The 23,289-nt window shown below is 35.3% G+C and overlaps 1 protein-coding gene across 3 annotated transcripts in view; it reads right to left on the bottom strand.

Annotated features, from left to right (window-relative positions):
- LOC106074881 (extracellular sulfatase Sulf-1-like) overlaps positions 1-23,289 on the bottom strand; it is a 61,423-nt gene that overhangs the window by 8,146 nt on the left and 29,988 nt on the right. For 2 of the 3 annotated variants that reach the window (XM_056015801.1, XM_056015804.1), the window contains exons 2-13: positions 14,340-14,763; positions 13,333-13,569; positions 11,833-12,061; positions 11,231-11,326; positions 9,930-10,080; positions 8,871-9,046; positions 7,781-7,909; positions 6,248-6,316; positions 5,446-5,614; positions 3,776-3,995; positions 1,638-1,715; positions 904-1,061 (exon numbers count right to left, since the gene is read on the bottom strand). In XM_056015801.1, the coding sequence (XP_055871776.1) occupies positions 904-1,061; positions 1,638-1,715; positions 3,776-3,995; positions 5,446-5,614; positions 6,248-6,316; positions 7,781-7,909; positions 8,871-9,046; positions 9,930-10,080; positions 11,231-11,326; positions 11,833-12,061; positions 13,333-13,569; positions 14,340-14,676 (2,049 nt within the window). In that variant the 5' untranslated portion in view covers positions 14,677-14,763. Of the gene's footprint in view, positions 1-903; positions 1,062-1,637; positions 1,716-3,775; positions 3,996-5,445; positions 5,615-6,247; positions 6,317-7,780; positions 7,910-8,870; positions 9,047-9,929; positions 10,081-11,230; positions 11,327-11,832; positions 12,062-13,332; positions 13,570-14,339; positions 14,764-15,500; positions 15,628-23,289 lie in introns of those variants that run through there. The other variant, XM_056015802.1, reaches the window with a different exon arrangement.

The raw sequence follows: 23,289 nt of genomic DNA, 5'->3' as shown, positions 1-23,289 counted from the left end.
TAAAAACACTGTTTAATAGGAGCAACTAATTAAAACCAGATGATCTACTGTTTACAAAGTAAGAATAAGAAGTCTTAGGATACTGTAATGTTTCTGACTATCCTGGCTCTCTGCAAACTGCTCGACATGATACTACCAACTCAAAGAAGAACTTGGCGACTCAGGGCTCCAAAGTAATTAACAGTTTAATGTCCAATAGATCACTGCCAATACTGTACAATTGGCAACACTAACTCTGACTGCACAAATATTCCTTTATTAAAAACCGTACTGCCAAGTCAATTCTTGTACTGGCCTCTCTGCCTTGTCCCAGACTTGCACTAGGTTCAACTGTTCCCGACAGGCTAAGTACGAGTAGCAAACCAGGCCCTTGCGGGACCCCCTGGGTAAGCTTTTATTTTTTTTACCTCAGTCAGGATAGGGATGGAACAAGTAGGCCACACACCAGTCCAAAAAGTCTGCCACACCATTCCACAAAGAGGGCCGACATCAGACCCGTGGCTGGAGTGGCGGTCCCTGCACGGATCAGTGGCGGTTACAGTATAGGAATATGAGACAAGCTCCCCGCAGTTAGCACTGTTCTCGGCCACTTATAGCAAGTGGGACCCAGTGCGCTGTGTACACGGCATGGCCCGGTCTGGCCCAGTCAACTAATATGACCGTTTACCGTTGGGAGCCCTCTGACAGGACAGGGGTGAAGAGCCCCATGTCCAGGCCTGGTAGTTAGATAAAAGCCTTTCTAACCACCAATGGGATAATAGCGCCGACGCCCTACTGAACTTCAATGAAGGTTCCCGACTGACTTCACAAACTAGGCTTGTTGTGTCAGGCTTGATCCAACACACAATGAAGTCAAACTTTTGCTTTGTCAATCCAACATACAATGAAGTCAAACATTGTTACCTTGAGGTCATCCAAAACCTTTTTGTACTCTTTGATCATAATGTCAATGGTTTCCTTTTGGTTCTCCCATTCTGCTGTAGTTTTGTTGAGGTGAATGTCGCAAATGACTGACTGGTTGGCCAGACGACACCTTGGACTCAACAGTGGTTCAAAGCTATCTGTTTAACATGAAAAAAAAAAAAAAAACATACATTCACTACTGGGTTAAATTACTGGTAGATAATTTTTACATGAAATTTTAAATTTTAATGTCATACTATATTGAAGTGGTTTGATGTGGTGACAAAAATAAAAAATAATATATTTTAAATACATAGCAACTACATTTTTCAGCTTTTTACTGCAGAGCTGTAAGCTTTTGGGGGAAAAACAAGCAACTACATAGCCTTTGTGATATTTCTTTTGTGATATAATATAAAGGAGGTGTAGTGGCTTAGTGGTTAAACACTTGGCTTTCAAACCAAGGAGCCCCAGGTTAGAATCCTGGTTGAAACTGGGACTTTTACTTTAAGGATCTCTAGGGTGCGTCTGAGTTCACCAAGCTCAAATGGGTACATGACGTTAGTTAGGGAAAAGTAAAGGCAGTTGGTCGTTGTGCTGGACACATCACACCCTCATTAACTGCTGCCCTAGAGATCATAAGGTCTAAAAGGGAAACAATATAGTACAAGTTTAAAGATAACAACAGAAATTTGTCTAGGCAGCAACACAAATGTCATGGAAGCATAACTTACTTTGCCTTAAGCTTACTGCGGTTGTTGGGAGTACACTGCCATTGGTGTCTGCAAATCTTTTCACTTTTAAATGACTTTCTAAAAAAAAAGGTTATTAAGATGTGTCACTGGTATGTCAGATATAATATGTCAATACAATACAAACAAGAGCACGCTTGTAAAAAAGATACAGAATACAGAATTAAAACTTTTAAGCAGTGCTGGATTTACTTATAGGAAACACAAGTTATGGCTAAGGTGAGTCCAAAAATGATTGAAACTATCCATGCTTTCAATCATTTTGAAGAAAGAGCAAAGAAAAAATGTGTGGATTACATCCTGTCCAGCCTCTAAGCATTTTGTTTTAAATACATTTTTTAATCAACTTATAATTGGTAAAACCTATTTTAAAATTGATTAATTTGGCTATAATTACAGCATAAGGATAATGGAATAAAATATACAAAGAATAAAAAAAAATACGCTAGTTATTGCTCTGACTTAACCATTTAGAAATTAAGGAACAAGAATTTTCAATAGCAGGGAAAAATGACCTACCATTTGTACAGTCATGAAAATTAAATCACTAGCTATCAAAACAGTTAATATTTTGAAAGTGTTTCTGTAATAATTATCATTATATTTTTGTATTGTATTATATTTTATTTCTTAGGTTTTTGGGAGTAAAAGCAACATTAAATTGTAAACATCTTAAGTACACAATAAGCTGCCATAAAACCCGTCCATTAAAACATTTAAGGAATAAAGAACAAAAGATGTCAAGGTTGCATCCATTTTTTAGGCCACTTCAGAATAGGATGAAAAAGGAATTTCGCTAGAAATGTTAGTTTTTTTAAATCGATACAATGACAGATTGACAGACTTATAGTGGCTTGAATATCTCCAAACAAAAACATTCGAAAAATAAAAACAATTAGAACAAAATATCTCCAAACAAAAACATTCAAAAAATAAAAACAATTAGAACAAAATATCTCCAAACAAAAACAATTCAAAAAATAAAACAATTAGGACAAAATATCTCCAAACAAAAACAATTCAAAAAATAAAACAATTAGGACAAAATATCTCCAAACAAAAACAATTCAAAAAATAAAAACAATTAGGACAAAATATCTCCAAACAAAAACAATTCAAAAAATAAAACAATTAGGACAAAATATCTCCAAACAAAAACAATTCAAAAAATAAAACAATTAGGACAAAATATCTCCAAACAAAAACAATTCAAAAAATAAAACAATTAGAACAAAATATCTCCAAACAAAAACAATTCAAAAAATAAAACAATTAGAACAAAATATCTCCAAACAAAAACAATTCAAAAAATAAAAACAATTAGGACAAAATATCTCCAAACAAAAACAATTCAAAAAATAAAAACAATTAGGACAAAATATCTCCAAACAAAAACAATTCAAAAAATAAAAACAATTAGGACAAAATATCTCCAAACAAAAACAATTCAAAAAATAAAAACAATTAGGACAAAATATCTCCAAACAAAAACATTCAAAAAATAAAAACAATTAGGACAAAATATCTCCAAACAAAAACAATTCAAAAAATAAAAACAATTAGGACAAAATATCTCCAAACAAAAACAATTCAAAAAATAAAAACAATTAGGACAAAATATCTCCAAACAAAAACAATTCAAAAAATAAAAACAATTAGGACAAAATATCTCCAAACAAAAACATTCAAAAAATAAAAACAATTAGGACAAAATATCTCCAAACAAAAACATTCAAAAAATAAAAACAATTAGGACAAAATATCTCCAAACAAAAACAATTCAAAAAATAAAAACAATTAGGACAAAATATCTCCAAACAAAAACAATTCAAAAAATAAAAACAATTAGGACAAAATATCTCCAAACAAAAACAATTCAAAAAATAAAAACAATTAGGACAAAATATCTCCAAACAAAAACAATTCAAAAAATAAAAACAATTAGGACAAAATATCTCCAAACAAAAACAATTCAAAAAATAAAAACAATTAGGACAATTTAAAATCCTTATAAAAAAAAACTTAAAAAAAAATTGCTTTCTCTTATTGTTTTGAACATCTGTTTTGCTGATTTCTGACTTTTTCATATTCATTAAAGAAGAGCTTTATGCAGAGCTTACTGTGATGGGTATGTCTCTTCCTGTTCTTCTTGTGTTTCTCTTGTTTGTTGGACTTCTTGTTTAGCTTGGGTAGACACGGGCAGGGCTGTGTTTTGACAGGCTGGTCTTTCAGGATGGACTCTGTCTCAGCATTGCTCATACTCTTGTTGGTAGGGGTTACAGCAGACGAGCGGCATCTGTGTTTACTGAACTGGCCATTCTCCTCCAGGCAATACCATTTCTACAACAAACAAAAATATTTTAAATTTTTTGTAACAATATCAGTAAATTTGGAGATACCATTTCTAAATCTGCATACCTGGTTGTGTACTTGGTGCTTTGGAGTGTCCATATTGGCCCAGGTTCAAAACTTTCTTTCTTCCATCCCCTGCTAACCTTCAGGAGGCTAGAACTAGAATGTTACATTAATTTCTGAAGGATTTCTGAAGCATCCTTTTCAAAGAAAGCCTTTGGCATAAACAAATAAAAACCTCAGCAGCTCAAGAACCGTAGTATAGAAAGCATTCCATTAAGTGTTTTAAGATAAAAGCAGTTTCATAGCTAGGGAAACAATACAACTATCATTTGTTGCAGTAACACCAACCACATCAACTGAACACAGAGACAGCACAACATTATATTGTCATGGTAGATCTTCTGAATGACAGAGGTTCCAAATCAGTAATCAAATGACATAGAAATCATATTCTATTCTATGGCCTCCTTCAGTCTAGAAGTTACTATGGATAGAAATGAGATGAATATCTGGACATTAGCTATGGTCAGAACGATGTCACCTGTACAGTACTTCCCCAATCTCCATGCACCTGATTTGATCAAAGGAACAGCAAGTGCCAGTACAGTTTGGAAAACTAATGATTAAATTGATCTCCGCTGACTGTTAAAGCACAGATTCCGTTCATTCTATTATGTCATTATTAGCTTGTTTCCATTCACTGTTTTAGTTTTGAAAATGGGAGGGTTGCTAGTATCTTATTTTATTGTGTATCTTTGTGAACATAGATATAGCTCTTTAAAAAAGTGTAAAAAAAGAAGGATGTTGATATTATGTAAAGATATTGTTAAAGGTATGAATTTTAGTCATGAAAGTAACGTCCCTTGTTGTAATTTAATATAAACAAAATGGCCTTCATCACTATCAAACTCCACAGGCTGGGAGGGGTCAGGGCAGGCTCAAATCATTGCAAGAGCCCTTGACAGAAACCCTGCTGTTGTGTGTAAACCAAATGGGTCACCATCAGGTCAAGATCTTGCGACTTCCCAGACCTGTTGAGATGGAAATCAGCAGGGCTGGGGCACAAAATGGCATTAGACAATTATAACCAAAGCCTTTTATTTCTTGAATGAATGTACCAAGAATTGTATCAAACATTTCTGTTTAGACTGACATTAGAGCTCCCTTTTTCTTTCACAATTCAAACTGAATGACCTATCCAGTAATTCACAAATATGCAGATATACCATCTGAATCAAAACTCACATCACCAGAAATATATTAAGAAATCTCAATTTATTTGTAATTTTGAAAATTTTTAGGTAAAAACAAATGTTTTAGGGATTCAAGAGTGAATAGCTAAGTGTTAAAACAAACAAAATACAGAAAAACATAGAATATGCTTCAAAATAAAATGTATATATATATAAAGAAACCCAGATTAACCCAAACTGACCTGTTGAGGTTGGCATGGCAACTGATTCTCCCTCCTATGACATTCAAGTGAGACTTTCCTGGTCCGTGATGGAATGTAATAATGAATACGCTTGGAGCTGACAGGCTGGTTGATTAGCGTCAGTTCCTCACTCATCATTTTGAGTTTCATCATCTTCTCAGTTACCTTTCTGAACAGAAAACAAACACAACGTTGACAAAACAGAAGCTGTATTCTCTGGAAAGATGTCTACTTTATTTCGTCATAAAATCAATAGCTTTTCTGTTTTGATGTTTACATTACTCATATTTTGCTCTAATACTAATTAAAGGATTATGAGAAAATGAAAGCTCGATTAATACAATGTAGCATACAAAAGATTTAATTTGAACATTACTTGAAGTAAAAAGTTTAACCCAGAAAAATTAGGAATTGGACCCTTTTTAATCTATTTTGGCCTGCATAGCAAAGTGGAATAAGAAGGACTTAAAACTCAACCATTGAAATGTAATGGTCATGTAGGAAAAGTATTTTGTTATGGCATAAATTCTTAGCACAGAAAGTTTGATGTGGAAATGGAGGAACATTTTCAGGCTAATCACACTTAGTTGGTGAATGGTAAAGAAAAAAGAATTTTAAAATGTAACAACAAAAATGAGTGAATTTCTATGGAAAACAACAACAATAACTATTAAAAAATGAAACTGCGAAGAACTGTTGTTACACTGTTTTAGCCATAGCATAGTTTCATTCTTTCATTCTTTGTTACGCAGTATTAGCGATAGCATAGTTTCATTCTTTGTGTTTCACTCTAACTACTCACCCTCTTTCCAGTAGCACTGTGTCTCTCCAAGGCTTGTTGGGGATGTTCACAAAACCTCGTTTGTCCACCCTGGAATAAATATTAAAATAGATTTAAAATTTTCACCAAAGTAAAGCTGCAATGTTTTTGAAAACCCTCCAAGTAAAACTTAAGTCTGTGAGACTGGAGTCTTCAAATAGCAGTCAGGTGAAATTATTTTTTCTTAAATGGTTGAATTTTTAGTCCATTTAAGTTCCAAATATGAACATTACATTATCATTGAGCATGTCAGAACAATTTTAACAACCAAGGACTTCACTAGCAGAGATGGAAAGTAATTCCTACACCTTAGAGATAAGACTTTATTCAGCACCTAGGCATCACTGACTGATATGAAATGTCAAATGAGAAAAAAATCATTTTGGAACATATTGGCCATGGCACAAAACTATAAATGTGACACTGCCATGTCACATCCTCAGGACTTATTGAGACCTTTCTGCAATTTAAAGTAGGCCTACCTGGGAAAAGAAAAATCGTCAGGGTAAAGAAACTTTCAGAAAGATGTTAATAGCTGGTTGGATTTTACATGTCCCAAGGCTATTAGGCCTGGCAAAAGACAAAGTGGGAGAGAAATGGTCAGCAAATCATTTGTGAAAGTGAAGGGCAGAATAAATAAAAATAACTCTAATCCTTACCTCATGCAATGACATCTAAAATACTATTTAATTTTAAGACCAAAGTATAAATAATTGGCTGAAATTTAATATGAATAAGTGAATTGTCCCCTGGAAAAGGAAAGTATAATGAGATTGTTGAGTTAAATGGTGAAGTTCAAATTATCACAGAATGAGATTTGTATTTTTAAGTTTGGGTAACTGGAGAGTTGAACCAGACCTAATTATTACCTGAGATGTTTGTTGTTGTTTTTTTTCTAAAGTAAATGCAGTTTGTCATTGTTCCAGCTACATCATCTTTCATATAAACCTATCTTACAATGGAACTTACTTTTTATGAATGAAAAATTAGAAGTTGAAAACAAAATAATATTTTCCTAACACAAAAGTCCATAGACGATGTTAAATTTACTTATATCAGTGGTCAAAAATAAATAAAAGTATTGTGTTACAAGAGCAAGAAAAACTACATTTTTATCTAATAGGATGACCACCTGGTCATGTGGTATGCTCTCTGGGCTGTTGATGTTATCATGTTCAAACCCTGCCCATCACTTGCTGCCCTGTGGGAGATTTGGGCTAGGATGTAATAATCTTTTCGAAAACATTTTTTTAATTGAAACAAATAAATTAAGTCTATTCTAAGTGAACCTTATCCAGAATACTAATTCCTCATAAAAATCCATATACAACAGATCCAACCTCCAACCCTAGAATAGGCTGCTGAGTGCTTGAATATTCATCAGGTTTTTTTTAGTTATTTTAGTGTTTTTTTTTGTTTGAATGAAATTAAAGGGTAATTTAAAAGCTTTTTGAACTAATGATTGAAGATGACCTAAATTGAAAAGACTATACTAATAAAGCAAGAGGTTCTCACCTTGTAGGGTCTTGAGCAGCTCTGATCAGTTTCATGAAGGATTCTCCATCCATGTGTTCAGGGACTTCCTCTCTAGCCATATCAATGACAGTTGGAGCTATATCCACATTAGATATGATGTTGGAAATACTGCCAGAAAATAATAGTAGATCTAGTTGTTTTCATGACAAATTTTCACACGCAAAAAATGTTTCTATATACTTAACAAAACAATACTGGGTGATTATTTGAGAAGAACTACAAAACAGTGTATAGTATAATATACTATTGTGTATAAATTATTATTATTACATCATCTAGTACTATTAGGAGTTATCTCGGGTAAGGTTACAAAATATCAGTCATCTTTATGCCTTTAGAATATGTGGCATAAACTGCTTATCTATCAACAGGGCTCAAGTGCAAATCCTGACTGAACCTGAATTGGCAGCATAGAAACCTTCTCCCAGATACCCCTCCACCCACCTGTCCATAACAGAGATTGGACCATAGCACACTGTAGATGCTATACTATGAAAGATGCATTCTACAAAAATGTAAAAACAGCAAAGACACATGTAAGCAATTATTTAAGAAATGTGACAACAAAATGATGTAAATTATAATAAAAGTTTAGTTTGTGTGAAGTTGGTCTTAGGTCTAGGTCCTTTTTAGCAGCAAGTCATTTAAACAGGCATACACTTATTTGTGTGCCACTATTGTATTGTATCTATTTAGGATTTTCATAAATGGATTTTTTTGTGTATCCTGAAGTATTAATAAGCTATGAGTTTTTAAAAACACTGCAGTATCTAAATTTCTACAAAATGTACTCTACTATGAAAATTCACACTTGCATCTTAATAAGTTTAAGCAACCCACTTAATATTTAATTAAGTTTGATAAGTAAATTAACAAAATAAGATTTGAAAAATCTTTCAAGACAAAAATGTAATTGGTTATTTTAAAAAAATATATTATTAGTTTTTAATACATTTATTTACTATTATGAGAAATATAACTTAATGGTTAAGATAGATTCAAATGATAAACTAGGTAGGATAGATTCATATAAGGTTACTTAGATTGGAGCTCCGTCTCTCCAGCTTACATGGTTCCCGGTCGTATGCCTGGCCCTCTCACAATCAGGGGGACTTTGGTGTCAAAGTCAAAGGCCATGGCCTTGCCCTTTATCAGGCCAAATTGGCCAAGATGGTAACCATGATCCGAAGTATAAATAATATAAGTGTTGTCCAATTCACCTTGGAAGTCCAGCTCTTCGACAATCTGGATAAAAAAAGTGTTTTATACAAATTCAGTATTATTTTGATAGCACCAATAAGAAAATAATAGAACTTGAAAACATAAAGTTATAATGTTAACTGGAGTCAATGAGAGTCTAGATTTTGAGAAATCTTAAAAAGCCTTTTTAAGACTAATGATTTTTCACTAATTCAATTCTTATTAGAGCATTGTGCTGCCAGAACAGTGATCTTTACATTTTCTAGTAATGAGACTCACAATCAGCCAAGACAGGGGGGATTAAGAAAAATATAACTGACAAGTAGAATCGATTATACACACATGACCTGTAAATATACATAGTAGATTACTTGTTCTCTTTCCATAACTTCTTGGTCACAATGGTTAAGTCCGGCGCTGCTATTTAGTGTTTGTAAAATGTTTTACATGTTTCGGATGTTCCTTCAGAGTTGATGATAGTTTACTTCCTAGTCCAAACCTCCAGCAGGACGAAGAAGGATGGGAGCGAGCAGGGTTTTGACAGTCCAGCGCGCAGCCATCTGTATCAACGTGTGAATACCCACTTGTTCTCCCCCCCCCTCTTGTTTTTTCGTGGGGTGACTATCCGCAGAAATAAAATGTGATCTTTCCTTTACTTCTTCTTCTCGTCCAAACTCTTGAGGGAAGAAGAGAATTATATATATAGATTCTTGACTTCAAATCTTAAGTGACCAACGAGGATAGAGTAACTAAATTAGGAATCTGGAGTCATAGTAAGAAAAACAAAGTCTAAGATTTGGGTCTATCTATTTTTACTCAAGAATGCTGATTTGTAAGCCACACAGCATATCACTGCAGTAATAGTCAAAGTATTATGTATGGTACAATCAAATGGTACTTGAGTTTAGAGAAAGAAAAAAAATCTTACATTTTCTACAAGATCATCCACTGACTGTAAAGTTTGTAGCCTTCTTCTCTGCAGGAGATCAGTAAACAGTTTCAACTGAGGTGTCATGGGATAGACATACTGGAGGAGCCACTGCTTGTCAGGGTTTGGGGCATGGTTCCACGATGGCGTTCTGGTGAGAGGCAGGGAAAAAAAGTCAAAAGAGTTGGTTATTACATGAGTTTTTTAATAGTAAACTTATCTTTTTTACATAGCATTTGGTTAGTGATTTTCTTTTACATTTCTTCAGAAAAACTACTTTCAAACTATAGTGATCAAATTCTCAAGTATTCAAGAATTCTGAACTAATCTTACAGATAAAATAGTAAAATTAGTGTACTTTATGATATTTAATGTGAATTTGTTGAACATGAAACCATGGACATGTGGAGATTAGTTAGCAGGTGACTGGAAGGGAGAATGAGACTTGAGTCAGTTAGCAGTCAGTCAACTAAGAAGTCAAAAGTTAAAAGTTAGTGAAGTTAGAAGTCAGTCAAGTCAGTGGTCATTGCATTCATCAACAAGTCAAGAGTTCATAGAGGGTTAATATGTAACTTTGGACTGAGAGCAGTCACCATGTAGTTATAAAAGTTATAAGGTACCTTAATATATAAACCATTAGAACAATTTTTTAAAAAGGCATAGAAAAATCAATCAACAGTAGACCTGAGATACCCCAATGGTCAAACAACTATGAAAAAATATTACAACTAAAGGGAAACTACTGACCTAAACAGCTTTATTAAACATAATTCAAACTTTGCTTACTGTCCCTTTAAAAAAAAAAGGCCTACTCCATAAAGATCTAAATGTTTGTTTTTAAATAACATAACTATTTAATAAATTTTATTAATTTGCTAATAGACAGGAAAGAAATAAGTAACTGATCAAACCTAGGTCTGTGTTGTTGATCTGTGTTACCTAGTTCTAAAGTTGTGTTATGAAAAGTTATGTTATAAGATTCATAATCTTATCTCTATCTCCCAGCTAACTGAACTCCTGACATATCCAAACCAATTACTAAAAAAATTTAAGAATGGGTTTGTTTTTTATTAATGAGGACAGAAGCAGACGGCAAAAGAAAATCTTAATCGACCACTGGAGGACTATTGTTATGCTTGACCTGGATGTGGGCTGCATAGCCATGGGAAATACTACATTCCTCATTTATCTTCAGACTCAAAGACAAGCCTTATTATTAATGAGTTAACTTAAGTTATCTAGAGACAAGCAACTGATCAAACCTATGATCTTTTAAACATGAGAAAGGAAACTGATCAAACCTATGATCTGTGTTGTTGGCAAACATGTGTTGATATTGTGGTGCTGAGTCCTCAGGGCCATGTGGAGCTGGCACGCTTAAAACCATCATCAAAGGCCTAAGAGAGCAACATCATATAAACGTATTAGTTGTAAATAAATAAAACATTTATTGGAAAAAAAATGTTAATGTTAAAATCTTCATTTTTTAAAAAAGAATTTTACTATTTATTATAAAGTAAATAGTGACAAAAAAAGATGTACTAAAAATAATTGATTGCCTTAAAATACATAGAATAAGAAAGATTGTAGGATGTAATTACTCAGTAGTGACCTACAAACATATTATTTTTAATATTAAGACTTTTGTCATTTTTCTGTAGTCCCAAAGACTTTTCTAAATGTAGTGAATAAATTAAAATTAGTATATTTATTGGCTGTAAACATTTAAGATAAACCTTTTAGCTTTCATAGGTACCATATTTTACAATTGTCTTTAGTTAAGGAATTCCAAAATGTTTGCACAAATTTAACCCAATTTTTAAGCTTCTATGGCACCATACTGATTCGCTACCCATTGTTTGTAAAACATGGAAATAATTCAAAAAGATTTTAAGTTTCTCACTTATTTGGAAACTTCTTTTTGCTGTCATGGATGAATGCCCGGCTTTCATTAGAAATAAGATCAGTCAAGTAATCAGCATAGTAGTTGTCATAGTGCCTTGTCTTGACCCCATTCTCATCCACCATGCTGTAGTTATAGAATCGTGAGTTCTTAATGAGGCCAAACCACCTCTGCCAGCCTTGGGGTGTATGAGCACCATCATACTCATTCAAGTATTTCCCAAAATAGCCTGGCAGAAAAATATAATTTAACCAAGTCAACAACCAATCAAAATCAAAGATGCTTAAATAGGTTTAAATTTGAAAAATGGATAATGGCAGTTACCCTTGTATAGACATAAAAAAATGTCAAGACTTGCTACATAAATTAGGGTTCACATTAAAAGACCATAGTGTTAGAAGGGCAACACCCTCACAAAACTAACCTCTTATTTTAATTAATTAATTGGAAAGACAAGGGCTTGACCCTCGACACCAAAATCAGACTGATGCGCTCCCTGGTCATGGCCCCATTTTTATATGCTTGCGAGTCTTGGACGCTGACTGCAGAGCTAGAGAGGAGGATCCTAGCAATGGAATTGAGATGCTACAGAAGGATCCTAGGCATCACTTTCAAAGACCGCATCACAAACCAAGAGATTAGAGACAGGGTTACTGTAGCGATCGGACCCCATGATAACCTGCTAACTATAGTAAAGAAATGCAAGCTTAAAATATATGGCCATATTACAAGATACAGGGGGCTCGCAAAGACCTACCTTCAGGGAACAGTACCAGGAAAAAGAAGAAGAGGCAGACAGAGTAAGCAATGGGAGGACAACATAAAAGAATTGATTGGCCTACTATTGGTTGAGGTTTTAAAGAAGGCAAAAGACAGATGGAATGGAGAAAGACGGTCGACAAATCTTGCTTGGCGCCCCAACGGTCCAACATACTAAGGGATAGGTAAAGGTAAAATTTAAAAAGAAATAATTTCTACATTACTTCAAAGTAATTTTTAATGTAGTAAATATCCAGAATTCTAATTTTACTTTTAATATTTTTTATTCCATATCAGAACTATATCAAATCATACATAGTTTTAAGTATTTAGTTAAAAAAAAATTCTGTCAAAAATGCATGATATTTTTTAATTTAACTTGATTCTATTTGTTTTTACCTAAAAAGATAGCATTATTAAGTTTACACTACCATAACAGAATTCACTAAATTAGAAGTGCAACAAATGTGCAATAAATTCTTAACAAACAGTACAGGATTCATTGATGAAACCATACAACACTAATACCCACTCACAGAGCCAATTTCTAATGCTTAAGTTTATACATACTACCCTACCTACAAAGCCCATAACTAATATTCTGGTATAATGCCCACCTTCAAAATCCAGCTTTAAAGCCAAAGTATCTCAAATGTTCAATCTTAACACTCACCTCTAATGCCTATCACAAAAAGCCAATCTTTAATATATAACAATAAACCCCAACTTATAAAACCCTACCTGTGAGATAGCTATCATTGATATAGTTTGAGAACACTCTAGGCTCATGTGTCTTCTGCCACTCAGGTGATGAACAGTTAGCATTGTTGCTGAAGATATTATGGTTGTGCGGATACAAGCCTGTCAAGAAGCTGCTCCTTGATGGGCAGCACATCGGTGTCGTCACAAAGGAATTATTGAAGTAAACCCCTTGCCTAATGAGGAGGTTTTGAACCTTAGGCATATACTTAAGTGAACCTGTTGATGACCAATAGAAAAGCTGTAAAACTTTTTATTCAGACACAACATGAAAAACTGAACCTCTAACTTTAACAACGATTCAAATATTTTTTAGAGCAACATAAAAGAAAGAAACCATAGGATAACAGAGGTTACAACCTTTCTAATCATTTCAAAGTTTGAAAATGGGACTTGGAGTAAATGACAGAGAATATAAATGTATGGATTTGGCAGCTGTTGATAAAAGGGCTTTGATGTGAACTTATAAAAAAAAAAAATTAACTGTCATTCAACAAAAAGGGTCTCCATCACCCCATTTAAGAATTATCTTATAAATTAATTACAGATGTTCTTACAAAAGAAAAGGTAACTAAGTCCTAATCATATCTATGTATTAATCTGGTTATACATGATAATTAGACACTGCTAAGTCATTGATTTTCCTGGCTGATTCAGGCAACCCATTTCATGTTTGGCATGTATATTAATCTTTAGAAGGAACACCTTTAATTTTTTAAGATCTAAGATATATTCCTTTAGGCCAATATCTTTCTCCAAAAAAAACTTTTTTCTTTTCTTTTACCATCTTATCTTCATCCATTAAAAAAATTATTTTGTAATTAAATTTAAAAATTAAAAAATTGTCAACATTTCATAAATATTGCATAGACTAAGATAGACACTTGAGCAAGCTGTCAATAAACAATACTGTATAATTCTGATCCAAAAGTTCTCAGATGTTATAAGACCCAAAATAATGATAAAAAACTATTTTCTTAGGATCTTACCAAGTAAAACATCCTGATCATCTGTAAGAATCACAATGATGTTTGGTTTATCACTGCGGTGCCCTGACCTCTTTTTGGGACCTGCTGGTGACCTGTTAGGTTGCCGAAGAGGGCTTCGAGAAGTTGAAGAAACGCTGGAGGACATTTTTGATGAGAAGTCCAAAGTCTGTTTGATATGGACCACATCTTTTGGCTGAAGGTTGAACCTATTTCCTTTGACAGTAATCCTGCGCTCCTTTTGGATATCTGACTCTACATTCTGTGCTGTGGCTACCTGCCCTGCCATGACTAAGGCAATCATTATTATATGCAGAAATGAAGTCTCATGGTGAAACATTTTTTTGTGCAGAGTAGCCTCTTCTTGATGAAACTATCAGGCATGAGTTAATGCCCCTGATTTAAATGAGCAGGTTAAGTAACCTGTCTGAAAAAAAAAAAAAAAAAGTATTTAACAAAATTATCAGAGTAGCCTACTGAATGAAAACAAAAATAATAAAAAAGATAATTTATAACAGTAAATAAAAGGCTAATACATTATTTATTACTAGACCATCAGGTATGTCTAGTTCTTTCAAGAATCTACATGAAAAACTATTAAACTCTAATAGATTCTAGAATATAGATCTGTCTATAAATAATTGTTACTAATAATAATATGAGTGTAGTAAGGATCCTATTATCTGGTCCCTCTTAAATTCTCTCTTTCTCAACCCACTTTGTCAAACTAGATAGATTAGCAGTGGCTAGAGTCTAGATTCTAGATCTATATAGGCCTATTATATATTATAGATAATCATAAGATATATATTATATAGGCCCTATGTCTATATACGCTATATATATATATATATATATATATATATATATATATATATAATCATCTAGCAGACGACTATATCTAGATTCTATAAGTGGTTTACATCTTAGGACATCCAGATCTAGATATAGGTGATAAATCTAAAAGCTTAATTCAAGAAACAACTTCGGTAATGACAAATAGCCTTCTTCTTAACTTTTACTTTATCTAGCTTTACACTTTAGTAGCTTGATCTAAGTCTAAATCTAGATCTAGATTCTAGTTAGAGTCTAGATCTTGAAGGAATTTTAAAAGCAATACTTTTAACAGCTTAAGGACTTTCTTTCCAACGTTGCCTGACTCACCTCATTCAACACCTTTCTTCCAATTACTGATTTCACAACATAACTTGGCAGTAGATTTATATGCTAGCCGCCCCATGTTATGTAGTCTAGATCTAGTGTCAATTGTATTTTATACAACTGGGAGCGGGGCGCTGTTCCGAAATTCTCACCTGGGGTACGATCCACGGACGAGTAGGCCCACGGCTACGCCAATCGACGGTAGCCTAATATTAACGGTTATCAACCTAATTTCGGTCAAGGGGAGGAATCTGTGTCATGGATGACGTCTGCTCTTTGTGTTCAGTTCACACTGGTGACGAAGTACGAAAAAAAACCCAAACAAACCCACTACTAACGGGTCAGAGAAGGTAGGCTTCAGACAGTCTATGCGTTTCGGCCAACTCTTTGTTTAAAAAAAAAAAAAAAAAAGCAAGAGTGAGAAATGGCATAGTAATTGCGCTGCAGGTCGCCATGACCGATGATGTAAAAATCAGGTTACTGGAAAACCAGGTTACTGGTTCAGTTTTTTTGTTGTTTTTTTTTTTAACAGGTGAGAAGGGGTAAGATCTAAGGGCCACATGCCTTTTGACATATTAAAGTCAAAGGAGATTAACCTTCCAGAAATATTAAAAACTTACAAAAACAAAAAATCGAACCTCTAATAAAAACAAAAAATTGAACCTTGAGTACAAGTAGGCTATGACTAGGCCTACATTAGGCAGGACCGTTTGCCGGTGTATCGTTTTCTGATTGGCATTATTCCACCCGATGTCCTATAAATGGGCAAACTTTGTGATATGCCTTTTCGTGCACACCTTAGGATGCATACATGCAGTGGCGTAGTTAGGAATTTGCAATCATCTTGTGGGGCTTGACCTCTTTGGGGTGTGGGGCCCTGCATTTTGCGTAATATTTAATATTTAACGTAAAAATACTCATTTGGGGGCCCCCTCAAGTGAGGGCCTGGGGGGGGGTTCAAATCATCCCCCTCCCTCCCTCACCCTAGCTACGCCTTTGCATACATGGTATCAGATGAGAGAAAAATGGTGAAATAAATATAGGCCTACAATTAGCAACAACAATGGACCATCCGAATAAATCACTCGACCATCCTCAGGGAGTGTCCATTTGGGTCGAGCTCGCGCACTTTTATGACCCTTGACGAAAGAGAAGGATTTTACCCAGAGGCCGGGAGCGAGAAATGGCTCTTCAACGATTCCTATGTCCAACTAGATGACCATTTAATCACACCCTTTTTTTTTTTTTTGTGAGACACGGCTCCTTGAGCTCTTTCTGGGTTATCCACTCTGAGAGTGGCCGAAGGCCGAGCCCACGGGGGTTCCTATGTATTCCTATACTGCACCGCCACTAACCGTGCGAGAGAAATCACCACAGCTTATGGCCCTTGGCGGATGGGATGGTTTAGCGGAGCCTTTCTTTCATCCTCCACACGTGCTTGTTAGCTAGAACGTGCTGTGGAAGCCCACTGGAGGAAATAGCCCATCTCAGTTAGCCTATCTGTTTACCCCAACAGACGTATCCACGCGGTTCCACTGTGAGGCCTGGAATGTACCCCACACTTGACAATCCAGGTTTCCTACCAAGAATCGTCATCATTCACGTGACCCACACTGTCCCGCCCTCGCCTTTCAATACCCTTTTTCATAAACAATATTTTAACAGCCGACACAAATAGCCGTTACTCTGTTATTAGACAAACAATGGGCTCTATTTTAATAGTATATCTCTCAACAGATCACTAGGGCTACAAAAATAGAATACTTATGGAAGCTTCAGTAAGTAGATAGCAGTTAAGCTTAAGATAGACATTTAAAAGTGAATCTACATGTTATAGCAATGAATGGTGCACATTTGCTTCAGTATAAGTATTAGTATTTTATGAAATAAAAGTGGTGAAATTAAACATAGCGAAACAATGGGCAGTTCTCTGTAATCCCTTTCTAACAATATTGGAAAAAGGAGGGCCGTTTGCAGGCTTTTTATAGGCCCTAGGCCTTTGGAAGAAAAAAAGCTAGGAAATGTCTACTGTTTCATTCCAGAACTCATCTCCTATTATTTCTACCATTAACAACTACCAATACACTATAGGCCTTAATTTTGATCCGTATAATTGTGTCCGAGTGATCGTGTGATTGTATATATATAGATTTATAAATTTATATAAATTTAAAAAAAAAACGGTGGGTCCTACTGGTAGTTGGAGTCATAGGAGGTCCCTAGTTTGCCTACGACCAAATACGGGCCTGGAAAAAAAGAAGGGATAGAGCAATTCTAAGCCAGGATACAAGGCGTCTTTCTCACTCAACTTAAACAGTCAAAGTAAGAACAATCACCCACTCCCCAAAATGACACATTGAACCAACAAAGACAGGAATGGCTTTTGAACTGCCATTTCTCATCTATGGCATTCACTTAAATCCTAAAGTTAGTTTACCGGATTAAAACTCTATTTTTACGACATCAGAAAGCCCTCGATAACAACTTTTTTGGTCAGATGTTGTTAACCTTTTCTTTTCGTTATTGATGTATGCCGTTTTGGATGATTCCAAAATAGACTTGTTTGTTTTGAAAGTGGAATAGAATGCCGCCCCCCTCCTCCATTTTCTCAATGTTTTTTTTCCCCTAGAGAACTATATTTAGAAGCGCAAAGGTCAACCTCTTATGACACAAGCATGCACCACAGCCTTTATTATGACTTAACGCGTAACATGCAGGCTGGGTACTTTTTAGCTCACAGCTGGCGTGTTATTACGAGTACGGTTGAAGAGGTTCTCAAATTGGATCCAGTGGCTTAATGGCATAAGAGGGTCACCAATAAATTATGTATTCCGGCCATGAAACTCCACTGAAATGTGCAGGGTCGGACTTAGCCTACCTATATACATCTCAAGCTATATAGCTTGGAGCCCCAAGAAATATTTACAACTCGCATATAATATATGGGCTTATAAAGGGCCGCATATCTCAAATAGCTGTGAGCCTTTTTGAAGTCTAAATATAGCACTGGCAAAGTGGATATAGATCCACTCTATATCATTATAACAGAATTGGTCTGGGTTGTTTGGGGTTTTTTTTACGCTCGATTTGTGAACATTTATATTCTCATGTTTTAACCGAATGGATGTCTGATACGATTTAGTCATTGGCAAAATGGTAGGCCTACATCAGTGTTTCCCAAACTGTGTTCCGCAGAGCCTCAGTGTTCCGCGAGGTCTGAATAAGTGTTCCACGAACTACTGGAATAATTAGCAAGTAGGCCACATCGCGAATGAATCTCTCTAACTCTGTCTTAGAAAATAGGCAGTGTTCCGCTAAATAATCAGAATGTGTGAAGTGTTCCGTTAAGTAAAAGTTTGTGAAACACTGGCCTACATCAACAGTGAATGGATATGTTGTACGATAAAATCCGGATAATCGGACCAGCTGCATGTGTGGACTAAATTCTAAATTGACCGAAAATGTTTGTTTGATCGGACAAGCCGTTTATTAGAACCTTGAAGGTCGTGTCCAAAAAGTGGTCCGATTAACCGGAATCGAATGTATATTATTTTTTAGATATAACGCTAACCCTCACCGTGATTATTTCTATTACAAACATCAAATTAGCCTAATTTAGCATCCCCAATCGAGCGACTTGCCAACTAGATATCCTTAGAAGAAAAAAGGAGTGTTCTTTTTGCAAAGCTTATATCAACTCACTGCGTCTGTCTCTGTCTGGTACCACATCCCTTTCTCAAATCAAGCTAAAACTTTTATATAATTATTCATCGTTCCTAACAAAATATAAATCAATAAAAAATAAACTGATTAATTAGTGGTAATTAGTTAATTTTGTTGTTATATAAAAAAAGGGAAAGAAGTATTACGACAGTGAGAGATATTACTGTTCAAGTTCAGTTCTTTCTCTTATATTAACTTTTTTTTTTTTTTAAGTGCTTTTTTTTTATTATAAAACGTCGAAAGTAAAAGCAATGTATAAATCTATGCAACAAAAGAGAGATTAACAAAAGAGAACTCATTAGGGATAAGTAATCAGACCACCACAACTAGGACTGCGGTAACCAGGTGGAATACTGCACGCCTCCTTGATCTTCGGACTTCAAAACATGACATTATTGTTTTACATCGAATCAACGCCTCTTCACGCGCCATATCAACAAAACTGTCGATGAATAGATGAGTGGAGGTCTTTAAAAAAAAAAACCAGCAAATCTTTACCGTCTAGTCATCTTTTGAACAAGACATGGTCTTAGAATCAATCATAAATCAGACATGCTATAGTGTTCACTGTTCATTTCCTTTCTGCTGTATCTTCTGTTCTGGGATGTATTTTATGGTCTTTTGTGTTCTTTGTCATTTTATCTTGAATATGGGTATAAACAACGAGGGGATAAGTTGGGTTGTTTTTTGATACACTTTAATGATGGCGTCTGCTGCCGTTAGAGTTATTGCGTGCGTGCCTCTCATCCTAAGAGCCATCGTACCGCCACCGCCTCTCTGCTGTTTATTTTGTTGATTTCACTCAAGGTGGATTCCCTACGGAGTGAAGAAAGATAGTTTCAGGTTATTTTTCTAGGTTTTCATCTCTTCTTGCGTTCATCAACTTTAGAATGAAGATGTGCACTTTAAGTTTTACTCAACGGGGGAAATAACTCTAAAAAAGAAGAGAAATGCTCTCCCTTGTAATTCTGACGGCTAGAGTTGCCTGGCGTGTTTTTGATGAATTTTTTTTTTTTAAATATGAATTTTGAAGGCCGAGTAACTGCTGTCTTTTTTTCAAGTACTTTCTATCAGTCAGTGAGTAATATATGTCAGCGTTACTGACATATGTAAGTGCTGAGACGCACGTGAAAATTAAGGACTCTGGTGCTTGTTAAGGACAAAAGACTTAACAAATCGTAAAATATGTCTTTGTTTCAAGAGTTGATTTCCACTGACACGTCCACGCCGCAGTTAATTCAAAAACATTATTAGTAGCAATACAGCAGTAGAGGGAAGAAAACAAAAGAATCACTGGTAATACAGCAGTACCAACATCAGTGGTAATAAAACAGCACCAACATCATTGGTAATACAGCACCAACATAAGTGGTAATAAAACAGCACCAACATCAGTGGTAATACAACAGAACCAACATCAGTGGTAATACAACAGAACCAACATCAGTGGTAATACAACAGAACCAACATCAGTGGTAATACAACAGAACCAACATCAGTGGTAATACAACAGAACCAACATCAGTGGTAATACAGCACCAACATCAGTGGTAATACAACAGAACCAACATCAGTTGTAATACAACAGAACCAACATCAGTGGTAATACAGCACCAACATCAGTGGTAATACAACAGAACCAACATCAGTGGTAATACAACAGCTCCAACATCAGTTGTAATACAACAGAACCAACATCAGTGGTAATACAACAGAACCAACATCAGTGGTAATACAACAGAACCAACATCAGTGGTAATACAACAGAACCAACATCAGTGGTAATTCAACACCAACATCAGTGGTAATACAACATAACCAACATCAGTGGTAATACAACAGAACCAACATCAGTGGTAATACAGCAGAACCAACATCAGTGGTAATACAGCAGAACCAACATCAGTGGTAATATATCACCGACATCAGTGGTAATACAGCACCATCATCAGTGGTAATAAAACAGAACCAACATTAATGTTAATACAGCAGAACTCTAAAAGGTGATACCATCTAATAGATGAACAACTTTGTTAAAGCTTGATTTCTAACTTTGTAAACAAAAAGACTAACGAATGTGATTGGAGATTTTCATCTATAGCAAGACACTATAAAAAGCTTTTAACGGCTATTTCGAAAACTTTCCCAAAATTTTCCTAGAAATGTAACAGTGTGTGTTGAAGAAAAAAAAAGAAGCAGACGTGAGCCAATTTTTAATTTCAATACGATTTTATTTGAAAAAAAAAATAATCGTCAAACTCTAGTTTTTCACTGCGTGATCAATAAGGTATTTTTTTCCCAAGATAAACACACGGCTTCAACGGGAATTTCCGCACTCGACTCAAATGTCTCTTTGTATTCGGTAAAGAGTTGAATAAACACATAGACGTGAAAGAGCATTTTGCGCACCAACTTGATTGCGCATGTTATGGCACGATTAGGAATTTTATTTTTCTTATTTTATACCATAGACTATATAATACAGACGTTACTCAAAAAAAAAAGATGATGATTACGTCCTACGCGTTATGTATCTAGTCATGCATGTTAACCAATGACTTAAATTCTGCCGAGTTATTTGGATTTCCTGGCTAGCTCAGGCAACCCATTCCATGCTCTAATAGCACTAGGGAAAAATTAATTGATTCATAAAAAGGAAAAGTTTTGACTAACAGACGAATTAAAAACAAGACCAGGATTTTAAGGAAAAATCACAGAATAATTTTGGCAGCCCTAGACTCTAGAGCAGGGGCTCTTGACCTGTGGGTCGCGACCCTCTTGGGGGTCGATTGACGATTTTCCAGGGGTCGCCAAAGACGGTCGAAAATATGGATTGTTATTGTCTATTCTTCATTCGCTGTATGTGTGTGTGTGGGGGGGGGGTCGCAGCAGAGTCGGGGATTGTAAAAAAAGGGTCGCCGAGAATAAAAGGTTGAGAACCGCTGCTCTAGAGTAACTTCGGCTTTAGTAAATGAAGTAGAGACTTAGCTTTAGGACACTCGACCGTTCCCTTCGTTATTCTTAAACGTCTTGATCAACATTCGCTATCAGAGTCGACTAACTTATATCGTTGGCCTTTCGCCTTGTTATTTCATTTCGTTATTAGAGTGTCACCTCAGTTTGACTTAAGACACAGCGCGGAAGAGCCTAACAGCAAAGCTCATTGAAAAGACTCCTTGCAATAATGAGTAATAAACAGAATGACAAATTATAGACCACCATCAGCATCAAAAAGTAGGAATAGATTTTACAAAACAAAAACTTTTTTTTTGTTACTTGTTCTTTTCGTTATCTCTTTTTTTTTCATTCAACTTTTTAATTTTTTTTCCTCCATAAGCACGTGCTCTACACGCACTGCTGAATGCTGGGAATGAGCAACAAGCCAAAGTAAAGAGTCACATTAGGCGAGCAACACGCAAGCACACCCACACACACAAACCAGAGGAAATATCACCATCGGCGTTGCCCGTTTCATAATGTTAGAAAATAAAGGAGGGGTCGGGAAGGAATGTTGATGCACGGGGTGGGTATAATTATAGACATACTGCAAGACCGGCTAATATATAAAAGAAAAGAAAAAAAAACTGAATGAAGCATTAAAAAAAAACAAATAAGGCGCAAAGAGGTAAAGAGAAGACTGCTTGAGGCTTGCGCTAGTCCTCGACATATGCTAGAAATAAAAAGGAAAATAAATCGTACAATGAAATAAATGGTAGTAAATGTGCAGTTCTTCCTCCCTTCAAATATTTGGCTTGTTATTTGGCTCTGAGGAGTCATTTGTCTGTGTGTTGTTGTTGTTGTTGTTTTCATATAGGCTACATTTACGCAAAAGACTGCAGTGATTATACTGGTCGCAGCCATGTATCGCCATGCCTTAAAACCTGCATGCTTGTCACTTCTTTCTAAAGGGGCCAGGCTTGGAGCAGGATCTTGTCCATTTCCATACAGCAGTGATGCCCAAATTACGGCCCGCGGACCGAATTCGCCCCATGACGAAGTGCTTTCCAGCCCCTCGAAATCTTTACCCAAAGTTCAGGAAATCTGCTTGTCAAAAAAAGACAAGAGATAA

Source organism: Biomphalaria glabrata, chromosome 17, assembly GCF_947242115.1.
Source record: "Biomphalaria glabrata chromosome 17, xgBioGlab47.1, whole genome shotgun sequence".
Lineage (NCBI taxonomy): Eukaryota > Metazoa > Mollusca > Gastropoda > Planorbidae > Biomphalaria > Biomphalaria glabrata.
Note: the sequence above shows the minus strand (reverse complement) of the source record. Positions and strands in the feature narration are given on the sequence as shown.